This window comes from Oryx dammah, unplaced genomic scaffold (assembly GCF_014754425.2).
Source record: "Oryx dammah isolate SB20612 unplaced genomic scaffold, SCBI_Odam_1.1 HiC_scaffold_18, whole genome shotgun sequence".
Classification (NCBI taxonomy): Eukaryota; Metazoa; Chordata; class Mammalia; order Artiodactyla; family Bovidae; genus Oryx; species Oryx dammah.
The window spans coordinates 77,331,425-77,346,415 of NW_024070202.1; the positions used below are offsets into that span (position 1 = coordinate 77,331,425).

General features: G+C 50.6%; 1 protein-coding gene across 13 annotated transcripts in view; it reads left to right on the plus strand.

Annotated features, from left to right (window-relative positions):
* Window positions 1–441: 441 nt before the first annotated feature.
* The window catches only part of CAMK2B (calcium/calmodulin dependent protein kinase II beta), an 89,084-nt gene continuing 74,534 nt past the window's right edge, over window positions 442–14,991 (plus strand). For 12 of the 13 annotated variants that reach the window (XM_040259838.1, XM_040259837.1, XM_040259845.1 and 9 more), the window contains exon 1: window positions 452–591. In XM_040259838.1, the coding sequence (XP_040115772.1) occupies window positions 527–591 (65 nt within the window). In that variant the 5' untranslated portion in view covers window positions 452–526. Of the gene's footprint in view, window positions 592–14,991 lie in introns of all 13 variants that reach the window. The other variant, XM_040259844.1, reaches the window with a different exon arrangement.

The window sequence follows — 14,991 nt, forward strand, 5'->3', positions numbered from 1 at the left end:
TCCCTGTGTATGTGCGCGCGGCAAGGGGGTCGCCAGGAGGCAGCGGAGAAGCCAGCTCAGGGAGCCAGCGGTTGCCCGTGTGCGTGGCCCCAGGCGCCTGGGCGCGGGTGCGAGTGCGGGCGCCGCAAGTGCAGGGCGAGGGCGCGGGTACGAATGCCGGAGCAGGAGTAGGTGCGAGAGCGTGTGCAGAGCGCGAGTGCGGGTGTAGGTGCCGGCGCAGGGCTCAAGTGCGTGTGCGGGGGCGGGGCGCGTGCGGGGGGGGGGGGGGGGGGCGGGCGCGGCGGCGGCGACAGCGGCGCCCGCGCTCCCCGCGCGTAGGTGTGCGGCGCGCTCCTGGCGGGGACGGAGCGCGCAGATCTCGCGTGCGCTCGCCGCCCGGCGCAGCCCAGCCCGGCCCCCGCTCGGCGCCGCGAGCCGAGGTGTCGCCCGCGCCCGCGCCCGTGTCGCCGCCGTGCCCGCGAGCGGGAGCCGGAGTCGCCGCCGCCCGAGCGCAGCAGAGCGCACGCCGAGCCCGCCCGTCGCCGCCATGGCCACCACGGTGACTTGCACCCGCTTCACCGACGAGTACCAGCTCTACGAGGATATTGGCAAGTAAGAGCTGCGGCGCGTGCGGGCCGAGCCGGGGACTGCGGAGGGCGCGGAGCTCCGAAGGCGGTGATCCTGGCGACCCAGACCCTCTGCGCCGCCGGCTCCGGGCGCACTGCGGCCCCGCGCGCCCCCGGCTGCTCCCGGCTCGGGGCCCGGAGCGCACGGCCCCGCGCGGCTTCGACCCCCAAGCCCCGGGGCCTGGCCGCCGGACAGCGGCGCGTGCGGCCCTACCGGGCCCTGTCCGGCACGATCGCCGGACCGGAGGCCCCGGCTCGAGGCGCGGGGCTCGGCGCAGCGGGGGCGGCAGCAGGTGTCCCCGGAGCGCCCGGCAGACGTGACGCATTTGGCGGCGGGAGGTCAGAGAGGAGCCGCGCGCGGTTTCGGCCGCGGGGCCTAGAGCGCGGGGGAGGGGGCGGCCCTGGCCCGGAGTGTCGTCCCCGGCGCGGGCCACGTTGTCCCCACCCCCACCGGGCGGCCGGGCGCGGGGGCGGCGGGACCTGCTCTGCGCCTGCTTCTCCGCGTGGCTTCATCTACGCGGGGGGTGCCCGTTGCGCTCCGTGCCGCGTGGGAACAGCCTCTGCTGTGGGTCCCCAGGAGATTTGGGGTTCTGAAGGCTTTCCCCCCAGATCCTTCTGGAAAGAGGAGTCTGGAGAGCTGGGGGCTGAGGTCAGGGAGTTGAGATCAGGTCACGGGGCTGAAGATGAGGAGGTGAGGTGGGAGCTTGATGGCCTTCAGGGTCGTGGGGGTAGGTGGGGGCGCAGTTCTGTAGAGTTATTTGTGGGGAGGCAACAGGACGGACTTTGAAGGCTCTTTTCAGGTAGGGCCTCGTGGAGGGAACAGGTGGCTCCTGGGCTCTGCTCACCGATGTGAGCCGTGTAGGGCTCTAGACGGGGCTCTGCCGCCGGGCTCTACCCCGAATCCGATCGGGGGCTCCTCTCTGGCCTGGGAGTCTCCACTCTGTGAATCAAGGTGGCGTCACCTGGCATCTCCTGGTCTGGCTCCAGAACTCCTGAAATCCCTCGGTTCCAGCTTGGCGGCGGCCAGAGCCCGGCTCTCCGCCATCCTCCCCCATCCCTCCGGCATGGTGGGGGCGCTGGCGAGGTTTCCTCTTACACCTCCAGCGGCAGATCCCTTTTTCCCTCTTTATTAAGAAACGTCTGTGGTGATACCTTGTGTTGGCGAGGGATGCTGATCATTGATAATTGTGGGTGAGAGCTGGGAGGAGTGTGGGGGCGTGTGAATTCCCCAGTTCTCCCTGCACGTGGGGGAGGATGGCAGTCAGGCCTGGGGGGCTGAGGAGTGAAGGAGTGGAATGGAGGAAGCCCATGATGGGGTCGGAGGAGGCTGGGCCCTGGGGACTCAGAAATTCCTCGGCCCTCAGGTGGGGGCTGGTTGGGTGCCTGTCCTCAGGGCAGGGGGGCCTGGAGAGCAGAGTAGAGACGGGGGGAGGGGTCTAGCACCCAGATTGTATATACACCGGAGGCCCTGAGGAAGCTTCCAGGGCTTGTCTGGGACCAAGCCTGTGAGGATAGGGTGATGGGCTGGTGGTTCTCAGATGGGGACAAAGCAGGGGGCAGCAGTGGGAGGAAGGTCACCCCATTCTAGAGGACCTTCTTGTTGTTCCTCTGTGCCCAGGCCCTCCCGCCAGGCACCCCGGGTCCCCTTTGCAGAAGTGCCTCTTCCTGTTCACCTCGTCTCCTCTGCCTGAAGCTGGCTCCACTGACCGCTCCTTCAGTTTTCTGTGAACCTCTTTGGGCCAGCGGCCTGGCAGGGTGGTCATCCCAACCCCAGGCCTCTAGTTCCAGCGGCCACAACTGGTTGTCCTGGCTGCTGCCATCCACACCCACACGGGGGGATGGAGGTCCCTGGGACTGCCCTCGGGGAGGGTGTTGGGGTGGCGGGGGTGGGGTGGGGGGGGTGTAGACCCTGCAGTGGAAGCCACGCTCCTCTCCTGTCAGCAGGCGTGTGAGCCGTTGTGGAAAGGGAGCCGGGGGCCTGAGGCTTGATTAGGTGAGGAAGCGTGGCTGTTGAGGGGGACCAGGGGCCTGGGAGAGGAGGGGAAGGTACCCCATCCCATGGGCTGGTCCAGCACCCCTTGGCAGAGCCTCCAGGCACCAGGCCCACTGAGGGATGCCCAGGGGCCTCTCATAGCCCCACTGGGTGGGGAGGAGGCTGGGCCAGCGCAGGGGGAGCTGGAGTGGGGCAGGTGTCAGGAGGGAGGGTCTGGCACTGGGGCCACCACCTCGGCCCAGAGCTGGGGTCCTCAGTGGCCATGTCGGCAGTTGTTGACAATGCCTGGCCTGCCCGACACACAGTTGGTATTGCTTCCTGGTCCAGGTGGATGAGTCCAAGTTTATTTAAAGCTGCAGCCCCTGGCACCAGTCAGGCGACACTGAGCTCCCTGCCCGGGAAGGGCCGGGCCACAGGCCCACAGCTGCTCGCGTGACATGGCCACTGGACTGTCCCCTTCCTGCCCCATCCCTTCTCTACCTCATCGTTCCCCCCGCCCCCGCCCCGCCCCACCGCCCGCTGTCTCTGCGTGGGATCGGCCCTTGGGGGCCTGGGCTTTGGGTTCAAGGGCCAGGAAAAGGTGTTTTCTAGGGTTCTGCCCTTCCTTGCCTGGCCAAGGCACAGCTCTCCAACACCAGCATACAGGTAACAGCCTTAACTTTGGCTTTAAGTTACAGACAGTTATGGATCAAGACTGTGGAACACTCAGCCCAACACTGAACTGGCCAGCAACATGGTTTAAAAATGTTTCATATTGGATAGATTTTTTTTAAATGGAAAGAACTTCCAAGAGTAATAAAATAAACACTGGTATCTCTTCTACCTGGAATTGGAAACTGTTTCTTCTTTTGTCATTTTGGCTTTCAGTTCAGTTCAGTCCCTCAGTCCTGTCCGACTCTTTGTGACCCCATGGACTGCAGCACACCAGGCCTCCCTGTTCTTTAGAGTTCTTTAAAAAAAAATATATCAGAAATAAAGCCTTACCAAGAAATGTTAAGTAACCATTCTCCGCCAACAACTGTGATGTGTTCAGATTTATCCTTTTAGACTCTTGGTTCATTTGCACACAGATAGAGTCACAACTAACATACAGGATTCTTTGGGGGTGTTTTCTTCTTAACTTTATATAAAATTTGGGAGCCTGCGCTTTCCCCAGCTTAGTCTTCCGGGCGTCTGTGTGTGGGGACACTGTCTGCCTCTCGCTGCTGCTCTGTGTAGTGACCGTAGTGCCTGTAGTACATTGTGTTCCTCTCCTTGTGGCGGTCTCCATGTTGCCGGTGTTTCTTCCAGCCCCACCGTGGGTTTGCCGGTGCCCAGGGGTGAGGGTTTCCTCAGAGTTTGTCTCTGGTGGTAGGGGTGCCAGTGGGGGTCTGGACATTCTCTGGGTCTCCCCTGGACCCACTCCCCCACAGCCCCTTTCCTGGGCTTGGTGCTGACTTCCTTGTCTGGCTGTCTGTTGGGTAGGAATTTTGTGCATTTTGTGTTCAGGCTCCCGGAGCTTAGACTCTGGTGAATCATCCCCTTTAAAATCTGAGTGATTCCCCTCTCCAGGAGAAAGCTCCCACATGGCTTCGGATGTAATTCAGGGGTTCATGGACCCCTCCCCTTGAGAGAAGGTGAGCCCCATTGTAACAACCTCTAAGTGGCACATCACTTTGAATGCCTGATTTTATTTGATTCTAGTTGCTTTGGACCCCCTCTCCAATACTCCCCCTCTCCGTTTTATAGACACAGAATGGCAGCTCAGAGAGAGTGGACACATGCCCCCGTCAGCTAGGAAGGACCCCCCACTCCCAGTCCAGGGCACCCCTATCCTTCCCAGCTTCCCCCGAACCTCAGGCAGGCCTCGAGCTGACCTTGGTGTGTCCTTGACTCTATCCAGTGTGCCCCAGTTGGGGGAGAGGAGGTCCTGTCCTGGGGTGTGACCCCTCAGCGGGAGAATCATCACCATCCACCTTCTGTGCTTTCTTGACATCCTCTCCACTAGCCACCAGTCTGCTTGGTGGTTAATAGATAAACTCAGGAAATTCAGAGCAAATCGATGGTGAGCCTCCTGAGTGCCAAAGCCTGGTTGCCAGGGAAGAGAGGACTCGGGTGGAGGAGGAATCACTGTTTGCTTTCTCCCGCCCTCAGGCACATCAGGTGCTTCCTGCCCCAGGACCTTTGCCAGTGCTGATCCCCCTCCTCTGATGGCCCCACAACTCATCCCCCTGGCCGCTCCCTTGGAGAGGTTCTCATGCCCGCTTCCTGCTCCTCCCCCACCTAGCCTCTCCCTGCTTGTCTTCCCCTGTCACTGGGCACCATCTGACACAAAGGCGGGTGAGTGTCTGGCCCTGCCCACAGTGGAGTTTCCTGCAAGCGTGAGGAAGGGGTGAGTGAACCTGCCAGTGGCTTCTGCCCGCTGGGCTGGCCCCCGGGGTTGGAGTCCAGATGCCTAATGTAGGGTATTTAGAGAAGAAGTCGCACATGTTGAGGCTGCTGTGAGATGCACATGAAGGTGAGGCTAGTTTAGTTACTATTGAACGGTATTTTTATACCATAACCTACTTTGCTGAGAGCTAAGAATATATCTTGCGCTTGCTACCTGCACTCTTTCTCTCCTGGTAACAGTCTCTAGCAATTAAATGGTGCTTATTACATTAAGGTGCTTGATCTGTGAAATAGGTACCGTGATCACTCCCAGTTTGGAGAAGAGGTGCTTGAGACTCAGAGACACTCCACGCGGGGCTAGGGTTTGAGTCCAGGCTGTTGACTAGAATCTACTTTCTGCTTCTCTCAGAAGCTCATGACCCTACTCCATTCTGTGTTTTTAAAAGGGAATTATTCCGCTCTCTGACTCATGGCCCGCTTGTGGTCCACTCTGACCCTGGGCTTCTCAGGGTCTCACTTGTCCTTAACAGGCTGCTTGCTGAGCCCTCTTTGTGCTTTTCCAGCACAAGGCATTGCCCTATGGCTCCTTTTTATAAAGACATCATTTCCTATGGTTGTCCCTCTGTGACAACCAATACTCTACCCCCATTTGGGGCCAGCAAGGCTTATTTGATTTTAATGATTAAATAGACAACAGGGATAATATCTTAAAAGAAAAGTCAATACATAACTATGTGCAGTAAATGTGACTCCTTCACACTCAAGTTTATTCATTCCACAGAGGAACCTGGACTGCCTGTTTTAATGTTAGTATAAGGATATGTGTGGTGTATATATATGTACACATTTGTATACATGCATATACATCACACACACACATATATATGGTTTAAAAACACAATGGAATCACCATATATGTGATTCTGCAGTTTGTTTGCTGCTAACACTTTTTCGTGATGATCCCTCATGTCAGAGAGACTTTTCTTACAGCTAAGTGCCTGCCAGTTCTCTTAGAATCAAGAGATGGATGTATATGTGGTGGCCTTATTTTTAAAACCCCAAATGGGGACCCGTTCTCTGACAAGCAAGACAGAGGGAAGAGAGGATGCTGTGTTAGAAACAGGAGCTCCCAGGGTTATCAGGAGGCATGATCGTGGTGGATGAAGGAGCACTTCTTGGTGGGGTCCTGGGTTGGGGCACAGGGGTCTTGATCAAAAAAGAAGCCACGAACATATTCCTCTCCTTTTTTTTTTTGAAAATAATTTGAAGAACCCCCCAAGAGCCTAGGCAAGAGAGATGCAATGTTGGATTTTCTTTCTTCTACCTAAAGTGAAATTCTATCAGAGATGGTTCCCTTAGAGAGTCCATAGTGAGTTGCCTGGAATTTATCAAGTGCTTTAATAAGAAAGAGCAAGTGGAGGTGACATGAACAGCGTCTGCTCCCTGGAAGCATCTTGTCCCTCCCACTGCTCTCTGAGGCCACCTGGTCCAAGGCAAGAGATGAGGCCTTTCTGGAGATCTCAAATATATTTTCAAAATTTTTAATTCCTTCTCTCTCCCCGCCTCAAAATGGAATCCGATTTAGTTATTTTTAAAGCATCTTTCACAGCTGCAAGTCACTTTGTTAGTGTAGAAATGTAAAAATGCATTATGTATCAACTTGGTTTTCCAAAAATTACCATATTGGCATGTTACAGAGAAATGTATATTTTATTCATATAAAGATCTGAATCTGTTTAAAATGAAAACATCCTTATTGGCAGCTAGTGGTGTTCCTAGGTTCTTAACTTTTGGGTGGCCTTTGTCTCCTAGGTTAGAGGGTCACTAGGTCGTTCAGTGGCCAAAACTCCTGGTGGACTGTTTTCTTTTTTTTTTGCATTGACATAATGATCCGAAAATAACTAAAGTTATGCTTCTTTGTTAAGCCAGATACAAGCTTTTGTTGAATTCAGGAACAGATTGGCAATAGCTCGGCATAGATTTAAGAACATTTTTTGGAGGATACATAAACCATGCTGTTCTACAGGCCTAATTTGAGAACCACCTCCTTTCCCTGCCTTATGAGCAGCCAGTGAGCCCTGAGGGGGGGGGATGCTGTGACCATTCCCACGAAACAGGAAAGGTGTCCTGTTTTTGGATGTAACACCTTCCATGGTGTTGGGCATATCCAGGTTGGTGCCTGTTTCTAGTGAAGAGCCAAGGGCAGTTCCTGCCTTCCTGTCACTCAGCCCACGCTGAATTCCAGGGCTTAGAACCATGCCCAGTGCACAGTGGTGCCCAACAAAGTGGCTTTATGTCACCCACTAAAAGATGGGGGCCCTTCAGGGGGTTGGGGGCAGGAGGTGCTGGTGGTCTCAGGGGTCTCAGATGGCTGGCCTGAGTGCCACCTGTCTTGTCACCTGGTGAAGGGTGGCATGACTTGGGTGCTGGCCACAGAGCTGGATGCCAAGGGGTTGAAACATTTTGCCCATTTCTTAGTGAAGTTCTTCATGTGGCTTTTGTTCTTGTACATTGAGGTGCAGCCTGATTTTCAAAGCCCTTGGTTCGATCTGAGACATCTGTTAGGAGCTTTCCGGGTGAAGAGTTCTGGTCTAGTTGGGAGCAGTACCTGCTGAAGAAGGCGATCAGGGTGGTGCATCCTAGCCCCCGGCTGCACCTGTAGACCCCACCCCAGACCTGCTGAATCAGACCCAAAGAGAGTGGTTGCCCCTCAGTGGTGATCAGTGGGCAGCGCAGACTCAGACCCTGCAAGGGACCTCTGTGCGCAAGGCCAGGTGCCTGCGCCCACTCTCTCCCTGGGCTCTGTAAGAGCCTTACTTGACCATGCATTTGGAATTTGCCTTCCTTTTTTCAGACACTCAATATTACCCCTTGACCCTATCCAAGTCATCAAGAAACAAAACTTGAGCCACAAATGTCAGGCATAGGTGTAATTCAGAATTTTCTGGTACTTGAAAAAACCTAAAAAGAAACAGGTAAAAAGAATTTTAGTAGTGTATGTATTTAATTCAGTTTATCCAAAATATTGTTTCAACATATAGCCAATACAAAAATTATTGTTAAGCTATCTCAAATTTAAAAACATATTGTTTTTGAAATCTGTTGTATCTTTTTACACTTGCAGCATATCTCAGCATGGACCTGCCACGCTTCAGGCTGTTAGGGCTATACACCAGCAGTGGCTACTCTATTGGACCGCACATGTTTAGAGTCATTCCTGTTATTATTATTGTTACTATTTGCAACTTTTCTGGTTTATTTTGCTTTACTTCAGATTCCTTCACGCATCCAGCAAATCTGCCTGCACACGTATCATTTGCCAGGCATTTTCTGCGTGCTTAGGAAACAGTGAACAAAGTTGAGGGTGCCTGCCATCGTAGAGCTTATACTGGTGGGAGAAACAGGTGGTAAACCCTAAACAAATTATATGATGGGGTAGAAGGTGATTTATACTTCTGATTTTGGATTAAGGGAACTCAAGAATACCAGTTAGCAGGAAGGTTGTAGTTATAAAAACAGTGGTCAGACCAAGAAAAGGAGAGAAACCTCAAATTGCCAAAATTGGGAGTGAAAGAGTGGACATTACAACTAATCTTATAGAAATAAAAGGCTGATAAGGGAGTTCTATGAATGACTGTGTACCAAGTGAACGGTAACCAGATGAAATGGACAAATTCTTAGAAAGACAAATGACTGAAACTGACTCAAGAAGAAATGGAAACTCTAAATAGACTTGTAACAATTAAAAAGAATAATTAATAAATTAATAAATTTTTAATGTCCCCCCAGAAAAGTCCCTTCAGTCCAGATAACTTCACTGGTAAATTCTATCAAACAGTTAAAGAAGAATTAATACCAGTCCTTCACAAACTTCTCCAAAAAATAGAAGAGGAAGGAATTCTTCCTAACTTACTCTGTGAAGCCAGTAACTACCCTGATACTAAGGCCAGAGAAAGACATCTTAAGACTATAGACCAATATTCCTTTTGGATACAGAGGCAATGTCCTCAGCAAAACACTAGTGAAACAAATTTAGCAGCATAAAAATGGGTTCATTATGAGGAAGCAAAATTTATTCCAGGAACAAAAAGTTGGTTCAGAATACAAAATTCAATCAGTGTGATATGCCAGATTAACAGATTAAACAAAGAAAGTATATGATCATTTCAATAGATGCAGACACAAAGCATTGAACAAAATCTAGTACTTTTTCCTGCTAGAAACACTAAACAAACTAGGGTTAGAAATGAGTTTCTTCAACTTGATGAAGGCTTCTATGAAAACGCCACAGCTAACATACTTAATGGCAAAAAACCGAAAGCTTTCTCCCTAAGACCAGAAACAATCAAGAGTGTTCTATTCAACATTGTACAGGAGGTTCTGGCCAGGACACTTAGGCAAGAAAAAGAAATAAAAGGTACCCAGATAGGAAAGGAGTAGGTAAAACTACCTCTTTTTACAGATATCATGATCTTGTATAGATAAAATCCCAAGGAATCCCTGAAAAGCTAGCAAAATTGCAAGATGCAAGATACAAGATCAAGATACAAAAATCCAATATGTTTCATTACACTCACAATGTTCAATCCCAAAATAAAATTAGGAAAGAAAATTCATATTTTAAAAGAATAAAATACATAATAAGAAATTTTTAAAAAGGTAATATAAAAGTTGAACATTGAAGACTATAAACTACTGTTGAAGAATATTAAAGATCTAGATAAATGGAAAGACATTTTATGTTCAGGGAACTGAAGACTTAATATTGTTAAAATGGCAGTATATGCCAAATTGATCTATAAATTCAATGTAGTACCTATTACAGTTCCAGCTACCTTAAAAAAAAGAATAAAAAATAAAAAAATTAAATTGTAGGGACATGTAAGGGGTCCAAAAGAGCCAGAACAATTTTGAAAAAGAACAAAGTTGGAGGATTCCTACTTCCTGATTTCAAAACTAACTATACTGTTATACCAGTCAAATCAGAGTGGATATTGTCTGGCATAAATGTGGGTATAGAGTGACTAAAGGATAAACACATAGATCAGTGGAATAGGATTGAGAGTCTAAAATAAACTCATATATCTATGGTCTGTTGATGTTTTTTGACAAGGATGGCAAGACAATTCAAGGGAAAAAGAATAATGGTTCCTTTAACCAGTGGACAAGTGGGCATCCATGTGCAAAAGGATGAAGTTGGAACCCTATCTAATGCCAGATACAAAAGTAGATAGGACTTCCTTGGTGGTCCATTGGTAAAGAATCCATCTGCCAATGCAGGGGACATGAGTTTGATCACTAGTCCGGGAAGATTCCACATGCCATGGGGCAACTAAATCTGTGTGCCACAACTACTGAGCTCTGGAGCCCACAAGCTGCAACTCCTATGAGCCCATCACCGCAACTCCTGAAGCCCAGGCAACCTAGACCCTGTGCTCTGCAGCAAGAGAAGCCACCGCAATGAGGAGCCCATGCTCTGTAACTAGAGAGTAGCCCTCACTCTCCGCAATTAGAGAAAAAGCCCTCGCAGCAACAAAGACCAAGCACAGCCAAAAATAAATAAATATTAATAAACAAACTTTTAAAAATAAATAAAAACAAAAAAGATATATTAGTGGTCAGTAAGCACACAAAAAGATGCTCAACATATTTATCTCAAAATGGCCTAATTGTAGGAGCTAAAACCAAAAAATTCTTGGGAGAAAACTTAGGAGTCAATCTTTGTGACCTTCGATTTGGCAATGGTTTTTTTGGGTACAACACCATAAAGCACAAAAAACAAAAGAAAAATAAATTGGACTTAATTAACATTAAAAAAACTTTTGTGCTTTAAAGGACACCACCAAGAAAGTGGAAAGACAACCCATGGAAAGGGAGAAAATATTTGCAAATCATATATCTGATAAGGAACTTGTATTTAAAATATTTTAAGAGCTTACTACCTAACAGTAAAAAGACAAATGACCTAATTAAAAAATGGGCAAAGGACCAGAAAAGATATTTCTCCAGAGAAGATATACCAGCAGACAATAAACATACAAAAGGATGCTCAACATCACTAGTCATTTGGGAAATGAAAATGAAAATCACATTGAGATCCCACCTTATTTCCACTAGAATGAGTAGCATAAAAAAGACAATGTCAAGTGTTGGTGAGGATATGGAGTTGGGACCCTCATGTGTTACTGGTGCGGATGTAAAATGGTGCAGCTGCTATGGAAAACAATCTGACAGTTTCTCAGATTGTTCCCTTCCTAGGTATATACTCAAGAGATATGAAAACATGTTCCCAAAGACATACAGATGGGCAGTAGACACATGAAAAGATGCTCAACATTGTTAACTATTAAAGAAATGCAAACCAAAGCTAAAGGGGCTTTCCTGGTGGTGCAGTGGTTTAGGAATCTGCCAGCCAGTGCTCGGGGGACACAGTTTAATTCCTGGTCCAGGAAGATCCCACATGCCATGGGACAATTAAGCCTGTGTGCCACAACTCCTGAGCCCATGTGCCACCCCTACTGCAGCCATGCACCCTAGAGGCCACGTCCGCAAGAAGAGACAAGCGCCGAAACTGGTCCACACACAGAAGAGAAGTGTAGCGCCTGCTCACTGTAACCAGAGAAGGCCCTTGAACAACAAGGAGGACCCAGCACGGTCAACTTGCTAAAAAGTCAAAACTTCGGTGAGGCATTGCTTCACGCTAGTCAGAATGGCCATCATCAGAAAATAAATGTCTATAAATAATAAATACTAGAGTGAGTGTGGGGAACCACACTCTTGATGGAAATGTATTGGTGCAGCAATTATGGAGAACAGTATGGGGTTCCTTAAAAAACTGAAAATAGAGTTACCATAGAATCCAGCAGTCTCATTCCTATGCATATATCTGGAAAAGATGAAAATTCTAATTAGAAAAGATCATGCACCACAGTGTTCGTAGCAGCATTGTTTATTATAGACAAGACTTGGAAGCAGCCCGAGTGTCCATCGACAGATAAATGGATAAAGAAGATGTTGTACATATATACAGTGGCATGTTAGTCATGAAAAAGAATGAAATAATGCTATTTGCAGCAACATAGATGGGCCTAGAGATTATCATACTGAGTGAAGTCAGACAGAGAAAGACAAATATCATGTGATACTACTTATGTGGCATATGTGGAATCTTAAAAAATGATAAATGAACTTATTTCAAAACAGATGCACAGACATAGAAAACAAACTTACGGTTACCTAAGGGGAAAGGAGCAGGGGAGGGATAAATTAGGAGTGTGGGATTAGCAGATACATACTTCTATGTATAAAATAGATCAACAACAAGAACCTACTGTATAGCGCAGGGAAATATTAACATATTTGATATCTTGAGGGGAAAAAAGCACACATCTGCACAAAAACTTGTTCATAAAAGCATTATCCACAATAGCCAAAGAGTAGAAACAAACCAAATGTCCATCAACTGATGGATGGATAAAGAAAATGTTTTATTTCCACACAATGGAGAATTATTCGTGCTCAAAAAGAAATGGAGTACATTATGAGTCAGCTTGTGGTGTCTGAGGGCAGGGTCCACAATGCCGTGGCCAAGACACAGCAAACCATCCCCCGGCTCCCTCCACCCCAGCCTTGGCCTCATCTCACACAGGGACACCTGTCAGCATGCCCAGAAGCAACTGAGAGCTGCCTGGGAGCTGCAGGCTGGCATGGGCTAGACAGTGGGGCATAAGAGGCTGGGAGGGGAGACCCACAGACCTCCCCCCGTACTCTGCCAAGTCTTGGTTGGTGTTTCATTTCCCACAGCCTGGACTGGCTTTGGGTCCAGAGTGGTCTCAGAGTGGCCATGATGAGCAACAAGAGGCCGCACCCCAACTCCACCCCACGACCCAGACCATGCCCCTGGACACAGCTCCTGAAGGTCCCATCCTCTCACCTCTCACCTGGCCCTGACTAGGGGAGGAGGGTTATGCCGGATGGGTGCTGGAGGGTGAGGCTTCTCTGGGAGCAGGAAGGGTGGGTCCCAGTGGGTGGGGTGATGGGTGAGGGTGGAGGAGGAGGACAGGCTGTCAGTGCGATTGGCAGTGATGGGAAGGGCTGGAGTAGGGGTGGAGCCCAAACCTCAAACCCCCGGCTCTGTGATTCCGGGAAGTCTGGTCGCCTCCTTTCTGGGTCTGCCTTATGTTCTTCCTTCCTGCCTCGGTCCTCCCCCTCACCTCTCCTTGCCTCCTTCTCTTCTCCTTGGCCCCTTTTCCAGGCTCCCATGTCTCCCCCTCCTTCTGTCCCCTGGGGCACCCCCAGGGCAGGCTGTGAACCCTGCTGGCCTCATCGTCAACTCCCTGGCCGAGGAAGGCCCCAGAAATCCAGGAGCCAGGAGTCCCTAGGAGCAGGGCCCGGCTGGGAACCCAGAGGCCAGGTGCCACACGGGGTGAGTGTCCTCCCACCCTTTGTGGAGACCCGGTGGGGACGGACCCTGCTGGAACACCTCAAGCTCAGGGTTCCACTTTGAGGGACCAGTAGGTGCCTTGGCTGCAGAGCTCTGGCCCTGGCATTGATCCATGTGCTGGGGCTCTACCTGTTTCTGTCCTGAGTGGTCCCCTTGGGACTGTACCATCCATGATTCCTGGACTGGGATCTGGGTGCTGAGGCCAGGGCCCCGGCAATCTTGTCATTCCAGCGTGGGGTGGGCTCCAGTGTCCCCTACCCGTGCCTCTTCCTTCCCTGAGGGTCTCTGGCCCCTCGAGTCTGGGCAGGGCCGTGGAGCAGCAGAGAGACCTCCAACTTGCAGACCCTGGTGCCTGAAGGGCGGTGCTTTTCACAATTCCTCTGTGGCCTGAGAGTGGGCGCATTCGTACACTTGCATTTTTATTTTCTGACCCATGAACAAATGCTCATCTTGACTGATTGCCTGAGGGACATACTGCCTAGGACGGCCAGTCTTGTGGGAGTTAAGCTCTCTTTTCCGCCTCAAGTTTAGACTTTTCTTCCCTTCCTCCTTTATCTGCATACCGGCTCTTCCTGGTATGGTGACCAGTGGGCATTCCCTTCATTTTGCTGGCTGGAGCTTGTGGAGCAGGGACTGGGGGCTGGGTTGGTCCATCTGTTTCCCTTCTCCTCTCCTTTCCTTACTTAAAGGATGCTTCAGGGTCTCTCCATAAAGAAGGCTGAGCACCGAAGAATTGATGCTTTCGAAGTATGGTCCTGGAGAAGACTCTTGAGAATACTTTGGACTGCAAGATCAAACCAGTCAATCCTCAAGAAAATCAACCCTGAATATTCACTGGAAGGACTGATACTGAACCTGAAGCTCCAATACTTTGGCCACCTGATATGAAGAGCCTACTCATGGGAAAAGACCCTGATGCTGGGAAAGACTGAAGGCAGGAGAAGAAGGGGACGACAGAGGATGAGATGCTTGGATGGCATCACTGACTCAACGGACATGAGTTTGAACAAACTCTGGGGTATAGTGAAGGACAGGGAAGCCTGGTGTGCTGCAGTTCCTGGGGTCACAAAGAGTTGGATGCAACGTAGTGGTCACACAATAAAGGGGTCTCTCCTGAGGCCGTCCTGGGGTTGCCTTCTCTGGCCTGCCCATTCTCAGGCTCCTCTGCCGGATTGAGCTGTCATCTGAGCTCCAGTCCCCTCTGCTTTCCCATCTCCGGCATCTCCCAGCCTCGACGGTCAGTACAGGCACTGGGTGGGGGTCTGGGTCTTGCTCTCCCTGGGGACTTCTGTGCATCACCTCTTGGAGTGCGCAGGGTCTTCACCTTGGTTCCCCATCGGGGTGCTATCTGTGTGGAACCCCTGCACAATCTCCAGGTTCCACTGCGCCTAAGTCAGTCTGGGGCTCCCAGGTGAGTGGACACCGAGGCCTGGGCTCTGGGTGGCAGGGCCATCGAAGTGGGTCCTTACCAACAGGAGGGGACAGTCATGAGTGTGTTCTCTTGGGGATAGTGGGTTGGTGCTGCACCCCTGGGCAGAAGAAGGGTCACCTCTCAGGTGGCAGAAAGGGCAGAGCCCATG